The 8,354-nt window shown below is 31.1% G+C and overlaps 1 protein-coding gene across 1 annotated transcript; it reads right to left on the bottom strand.

Moving 5' to 3' along the window:
• Positions 1 to 1,010: 1,010 nt before the first annotated feature.
• LOC139897647 (E3 ubiquitin-protein ligase BOI-like) lies at positions 1,011 to 4,841 on the bottom strand. Its single transcript, XM_071880342.1, has 4 exons — positions 4,785 to 4,841; positions 3,750 to 3,876; positions 2,539 to 2,900; positions 1,011 to 1,644 (listed from the first exon to the last, which is right to left on the bottom strand). Exons 2-4 carry the CDS (start codon positions 3,844 to 3,846, stop codon positions 1,117 to 1,119), a joined length of 987 nt encoding a protein of 328 aa, XP_071736443.1. The 5' UTR covers positions 3,847 to 3,876; positions 4,785 to 4,841; the 3' UTR covers positions 1,011 to 1,116.
• Positions 4,842 to 8,354: the final 3,513 nt, after the last annotated feature.

Raw genomic sequence — 8,354 nt, 5'->3', positions numbered from 1 at the left:
TACTGTAATATTTTTTTATTCAAAAATGAATATCTAATAATGTACCGATTTTTTTTAAAAAAAAAAAAAAAAATTACTCATGTCGTCCTTGAATAAATTTTTTTGAGGAAGCTAGCAAAGATCTCAACATTTGTCGGATTGAAGGGAAGAAGATTGGCTCGGGAGCGGGTTCAACACAAGCAAAAGAACAAGAAAACTAAGGTCCACAAGGTTAATGGGGGAGCAATTGAGAAATTTTAATGTCGAGGAGATATGAAATTGGTGTGAGCGTTTTTTGGTGGCACGGGCTAACTTTTTAGCTTTTGTTATGTAGATGGTCTCTTTTGTTTCCCCTTTTTTCGGTTCTTTGTTTCTAGTTAGTGCCTCTCGGTGTTGTTTTCTTGTGTTTGGCCTTTGATGCCGTGTAAATAATTCGAGACTTCATCTTTTCGATGAATGTCCTCGGAGTTTTAGAATATTTTACAGTTTTTTGCAGAAAAAAAAAGTAGTCACTTCTATTAATAACACCACAATTGCTAGGTGCAGTTGAGTACCCGACCACGTCCATTATTAGATCTTATTGCTATAAACTAAACCTTCTTTACGTTTTTTAAGTGGGGCATAGAGCAGTTAATCCTAATGTTAGAAAAAGGCTTATATCACTAACTCTAAAGTAGAGTCCCAGTTAACGCTCCAATTCGTTCCAGTTCTGAACCGTTTCACGCCTCTCTAACGCAAACATGCAATGTATTTTGATAAAAGGTGTAGATCGAAACGAACACAAAAAATTCCGTGTTTTCTTTCGAAACTCACCGTAAGAGTCATGTAAAATACCCCTCACGTGTGGCAGACATCATCCCACTTTGTCATGAGTTGTAAATCATTGCCAAAAGTGGGACTCGAACACGCACTCATTTTGACAGAGGGTTCTATATGGAGGGCCGCAACGGATACCACCGAGCTATTAGCTCATTGGTTAGATGCAATGTAACGAAAAAGGTAAAAGACAAGCAAGTCATGTTGCACAATCGCCACAACGATTAGAAATTTATATGTATCTGCAAGCAAAATATCATGATTTCTTGATTTCACAAGTTGAACTTTGAACGCCACACTAAAACCCTTGACGCTGATAATTTACGACATGTACACTTCAACGCCAACAGTTTTCACACCGTGACAAACCGGACAAACATTCACACCTCTATTATCACAATCTTTACACAGACTCAAGTGTCTACACGCCATCACAAGAATCGAGACCTCCTTCACATTGCACACTCTGCATATCATTCTATCAATATTCATTTCGTTACCCAAGCCAAGGTAATTGTTAGGGTTTATAGATGATACGACATCACGTTCAAGATCTGTATCACCAAACCCTTCTTTAATTTGCTCGTTTCCCTGTGCGAGTGCCTGCTGTAGGTTTGCTTTTAGCATATTGACAACTGACTCGCTGTATTTTGCTCTGTAGTGCCAATTTTGGGCTTCGTTTGCCACCTGCTTTATTCTTTCCACTAGTTCCTGGTTTTTACGGTTTATTGTTTCTATCTCGAGATCTTTTTCACGTATCTTGTTGTCTATACCTTTTCCAATAGATGCCAGAAATGAAGCCATGTATCTCTGTCTTATATCCTTCACCCCTTTAAACATATTTTCTCCCTGTTATTATCAGTATACATAATATAAGTTATCATACCGTTTCAACTTTACCTAAAGAATGTAACATACATAAAAATATAACACCATAGTGTCATAACTAAAAGATCTTGAATCGAACTAAATCTATGTTTAGAGGAGACTGCACAAAATGCAAAATACCATTCACTGTGTTTACCGACATATGCAACTAACTTTTCTTTGAAAAGTTGCCATTTTTTACCAAAAGCAACAAACCTGCGGGCATTAAATGGGTATAAAATAAAACAAGGTTGAAAAAGTCGCGCGTCGGTCGGGACGTTAGAGGGGAAGAGTCGGGGACGAGTTAGTCGTTGACCAACGATGATTTTTAGTATTACAAAAAATTAATCAAATATATCTTGCACATAAATATATATAACATAAATAACAAAATATTTCAAACGTAAATATGACACCAAATTTATATCTTAGAACTATTTTTTTTAACCTAACTTTGACTTTGACCGACTGGCTGACTTTGACTGACTAGCTGACTTTAACCCGACTTTTTAACGTTACAACCTTTAAGGCATTTTTGGGCGACTCGAGACGGGCTAGTTCCACACGTCTGCCGATGACTTTTACAACAGTGGTAAAAAATGCCCAAATTATCCCACCAACTAGACTTTTGGGTTCCAAAATAATGGTACTTAAGTTACATCAACTGATTAGTGATTACAAAAAACATATCGTGGCAGGAACAATAAGTATATTGCACAAAATGGTACACAAGTGAAGATTTAATATCAGTAAAGAGTGTAGCACAGTGTAAATACTTGCAGCATAATCCTGAAAGATGGATACGATGAAAGACTGTTACTGCAACAAAAAAAAAAACTAGATTTTTATATGAGCAACAGAAAGTGCAAATAGTACCTGAAGCATAATGTATCTTTCAAGTTCTTCATTCTGTCTATCAAGTTCAGTTGCAACACTATCACCAAAAGATGACATCAGCGACGGTGCAGCTGACATGCTTCCACTTGCTGAAGTAATTGAAGAATTGCGTTCCTCATCATCATAGGACAATTTCAAACCAGTAGATACATGGTGTGGGTTTGGAATGTTTGATGGTCGATCAGACTCTTCGTTATAAAAGTTGTGGTTGAATGATATCTGAAGCTTCTTTTGCATTACATTAGCCTCGGATTCCCTTGATCGTTTATTTAACTGAATGGCAGGGTTATTTTGCTCTCTACCAGAACAATTTACTGGATCAACATTATGGGTGACGGGTACTGTTATATAAATGTCAACACGAAAAATCAACAATCAGAAACAGTATTTCAAACAAATAAAGAATCTCATCTATTAATGGCTATGTTAGAAACACACAGTAGCAATGCAATTTTTTTTTTTAAAACAAACAGCATCATAGCTTTATGATTTTAAATGGCTGATCCTGACAATGATATGTGATCATGATGTGACAGGAAGGATAAATAAATGTTTTTTTATTTAATATTTACAACTTTATGATTTTAAGATACAACCTAACTAGACAAACCCTAGTTCAAGTCTCATCAGATCTAACACCCATCATGTCTGTAGTTAAATAGGATAGAGCATGTGCATTCAGATTGTAATAAGCAATTAATATGATCCATGTGCTAATAAACATGAGACAGTAAGAGTTGCAATGAGCTAATTTAATAGGGCATAGTAATTTATATGATCCATGTGCTAATTTATATGATCAACATAGTAGTGATCAAATATAATCAAGTTAGGATTAAGAATATGACAACAATGCTCATGTTGTTCTGAATCCAAATCCATGTACAAGAATCTAATGCTTGCAATATAAAGTTTAAATTTGAGGCTCGTGTTCTGATCACTAAATGGAGCAAATAAAGTATTAGGCACTGTAAAAACAAATCAAATCATCAGATAAAATACTCAGAAGATAGCTATGGAAACCTCATATGTAAAAAGGTTAACACATATATGGGATTGTTAAAAGAAAAAGATATGTACAACATATGTGATGCATCTTCACAATACCACAAACAATGGTACAACATATGTACATTCATTTGGGTGAATCTGGATTTTTAAAAACATAAATAAATAAATAAATAACTCACCATTACCAAATAGCTGCAATTGATTTGAAGGATACTGGAACAGGTTCTCGTCAAGATAGACAGGGACTAAGGAATTGGTGTTATTTCCTCCCAACATCTTCTACTGAAGAGTACACCGACAATGTACCTACAATAGAATAACGAGAATCGAATAAAATTTCACTAGCCACTAACTGCTAAAGCTAAAACTGATGCCTTTATCCATTAAACAGTTTATGTACCGAGGAGAGCAGCAATAATATATCAAAGACGCATACATAGACTCCAAGAATTTGAAAATAGATTTCAGTCTAAAAATTGAAGAAAAAATGTATATTTGTGTACGAACATACGCTACGGTTTGAAAAATCAAACATAAACATTACACAAAGAGGAGACTATTATCTAATTGTTAGAATAGTAGAACGTGTTGAGTGTTTATAGTACCCCCTAGATGAATCCAAAACACAATTATTATTCAATGAATGTTAACTTCGAAATTTGATATCACATATGCATTGTTCATGTTTAAAATAATGATCATATACATGAACAATATGTTTCTTATCTTTACATACACAATCAAGCTAACATGTATAAAAAGTATATCATCTACTATCAATTCCTGAAATGCACAAAATAACTGCACTGCAGTATATTAAATGTTCAATACACGAACAAATAATATAAAAAGTCATATAATCGAAATCCACCGAAAGAAAATAAAAAACCTGACCCCTAATTTCATAACTTCGATCAAAATTCAAAATCCATTCCATAAATCATATCATAAAAAAAAAACAATATTAAATACAATTAAATACAAATTTTTATATATGCAAGATACGTATAACAAGCATAAAAAAACTCAGAATTGGCAAAAAAATCAATCACTTAATCAGCAGATAAACGCTTAAAAATCACCTCTGATAACAAAACCTTGCTAGATCCTAAAAATAAAAAAATAAAAAATTTCGGTAAAATCGTGAGTTGAACAAGTTGAGTAAAAAAGGAAATTGAGAAATTGAAGATGAAATGTTGAAATAGATGGAGTACCTCGAACCGATGAGTGATCCGATTGAAACGTAAGATGATTAAATTTGAGAATTTTTTAGAGAGAGAAAGAGTAAGGAAGTGATTGAAGAGAGCAAATGGGAATTGGGTTGGGTATTGAAGTTATTATGATGATGATGGTATAGGGAAAGGTGATATGAATGAAATAATTGATGATAACGGTGCGGTGGTGGTGGTTACGCAAACTGGGAGAAGATGATGGATGGTGGTTGAGAATTACGGAGCGGAGTATAAATCAAATCAAACTAAACCATTACTCTATTTTATTTTATTTTATTTATTATTATTATTATTATTATTATTATTATTATTATTATTATTATTATTATTATTATTATTATTATTATTATTATTATTATTATTATTATTATTATTACTACTACTAGGTTTTGAGCCCGTGCGATGCACGACTGCTCAAAAAACGGTTTTATATCGACCTGCTGTTTTCGATAACTACATATTGATAACAAAAACAAACACTAAGAAAAAGTGAGGTAAAAACTAACTTACATAGTTTTGGTAAAAGTGAGATAAGTTTTTGTTTGACAAACTCTTCGGTATACACGTTCCTTTTTTAATCTATATATTCAATATTTATATTTATTTATTTTATTCAATTTATTTTATTAATCCTCTTTTCAGTTTATGTTTATTTATTTATTTTTTTGTTAATTACAGATTAATTGTAATTAGAAAATTTGAGGAATTGACATGTGTAAAATCCACTTGTCATCATTCCCTATAATTACTCTCATGTTGACAACTATGCTTTAACACACTCTTTTTTATATAAGTATATATATAGATTATTATTATTATTATTATTATTATTATTATTAATTAATTAATAATAAATAATAATTATTATTATTATTATTATTATTATTATTATTATTATTATTATTATTTTTATTTTTATTATTGTTATATTATATATATATATATATATATATATATATATATATATATATATATATATATATATATATATTCATTACTATGTTATTCTTATTTCTTACGTAGTATTATTATGAAAAACTAGTGAAATGACCCGTGAAATTACGGGTTTGTTTAAACGAAACAGTTTAATGATATATTTTAGGTATTAAGTGAACGTAAATGCTAAAGTCATTTAGTTTAATGACTCGTGGAATCACAGGGTCCGACTAAGAAACTCGTCAGCCAAACATTTTATCAAATACCTAAAATGCATATTAAACAATCTACATCCAATCATAAGAGATAATATTGATGTCATTTTATTTTAAAAGTTTAAATCAAAATATAAATTTAGAATTAGTTGCCTTCAGCCTAACTTTTATTTCTTCTCGTACTCAATTCAAAATAATTCAAATATATTTAATTTTAATAATTAAAATAATTATTAATAAGATTTAATAATAATAATTAATTAATAAAATTTAATTTTAATTCAAAATTAGTTAGATTAATGACATCATCACCATACTTAGATTTTGTTCTTTTATTTTTTGATTATTTTTATAGAAGAGAATAGTCTCATTTATGACATCATCATTTTAGAATTTTAATAGAAACTATAGATAGATAGATTAGAAGTATATGGAAATGAGGAAAATGAAAATTAGAAATTGGGGTGTCATGATAGTTTAAAAATCTAATTAACGGCAAAAATCATTTTTATTATTTATATTCAATTTTAAAATTAAAGTTCAATTAACTAATTAAAATCTATTATCTATTTATTAAATTTTTATTTACATTTTAAGATAGTAATCAGTATCATCAAGATTTTGTTTCCTAAAATCTTGTTAAAACTAATTTTATAATGAATAAAATTAAATTATTTTTATATCATCTTATGTTTGTTTTTTAGTCTTCATACTTAATATTACTTTTTTTCATATGATGATGATACACATATTGATCCGTATAAAAAAAGGTCATATTTCCAACATGTCTTGACAAAATGTAAGACCCAAATATTTATTGTACATGGAGTATTTATGGTGTACATAAAGCGTGTGAAGCGTGGAACAAATTGGAAGCAGGCAGACTGTTCTGACCTTTGTGCGCGCCGCGCATGGCCAGGTGTGCGCGCCGCGCACCTCACCTGCGACAGATTTTCTGTTTTGTTTTAATTAGAGTTAAATGAGGGGCTTTTGTGTCTTTTCACTTGGGGACGGATTTGTAGCCTTATTATCAGACTTGGAGTCAATTTTGGATCATATTCACATCCACACAAACACTGTAAAGACCCGTCATAATTCATAAGAACGAATACAATAACATTTGGTTACATCGCGAGGTACTTGACCTCTATATGATACATTTTACAAACATTGCATTCGTTTTTAAAAGACATACTTTCATTACATCGAAAGTTGACGGCATGCATACCATTTCATAATATATCCAACTATAATTGACTTAATAATAATCTTGTTGAACTCAATGACTCGAATGCAACGTCTTTTGAAATATGTCATGAATGACTCCAAGTAATATCTCTAAAATGAGCAAATGCACAGCGGAAGATTTCTTTCATACCTGAGAATAAACATGCTTTCAAATGTCAACCAAAAGGTTGGTGAGTTCATAAGTTTATCGTAAACAATAAAATTCATCATTTTGATAGACCACAAGATTCAAAAACAGTACACCTATCTCGTGTACGAAAACATTTTTCATAATGCTTAGCAGAGTAGGTTCGTATCCTTGCGATTTTTAATAATCGTGCACATATCTCGTGCACAAAACTAATACACATAATGAAACGACCCGTCAGAGTACACTTGACGACCATCGTTATCTTGGTCCCACAGCTTGATCATAACTCTATATGAATTTAATAAATAACCTTGCATTCTTTATTTAAAAATGATTTCCTATAAAGGAAACCTACCAAAATATGTAAGTTTAGAAAAACCATACATTATTACTTAACCAAAAGTTGACCAAAACAAAGTCAACAACATCCACTATTAAATGTATCAAAATAGAATGCAAGTTAATGTTTAACAAAAGCTGTCATCATAAATATGCAGACTCTCTAAGCATAGCGGAAGCAATCAATCATGAACCTGAGAATAAAACATGCGAGTAACTGTCAACAAAAATGTTGAGTGAATTATAGGTTTAATATTGCAAACAATATTTAATTTAATCCATAAAAATTTATGTTTGAAAACATAAAAACTCCTTTTTGGACCACTAAATTATATGCTAGAAAACATATAAAAAAAATAGTATTCCATTTTCCGTGAGCCACCTGGTAACCACTTAACCATTTATTTACCCTTTCCAAACACAATAAATAATATACACCGAACAAGTGTATCTACAACAAAATACGAAGTACTAAACATTCCGATTATAAATTGCTAGCGCGACTAGCTCGAAATGGAGTTGTCAAACCATATAGATCTATCCATAGGATTCGCGTTCACCAGTAGAAACCAGTGATTACAGTTACCAGACTAGGGAATATTTTTGTTCAACTCACAATGAATAATTTAAACCAACCTCCACTTGTGTCCAAAATATAAAATAAATTGCATGTATTCTCATCCC

This window comes from Rutidosis leptorrhynchoides, chromosome 3, assembly GCF_046630445.1.
Source record: "Rutidosis leptorrhynchoides isolate AG116_Rl617_1_P2 chromosome 3, CSIRO_AGI_Rlap_v1, whole genome shotgun sequence".
In the NCBI taxonomy this organism is placed as follows: domain Eukaryota; kingdom Viridiplantae; phylum Streptophyta; class Magnoliopsida; order Asterales; family Asteraceae; genus Rutidosis; species Rutidosis leptorrhynchoides.
The sequence above is the reverse complement of the archived record's forward strand: the minus strand, read 5'-3'. Positions and strand labels throughout refer to the sequence as shown.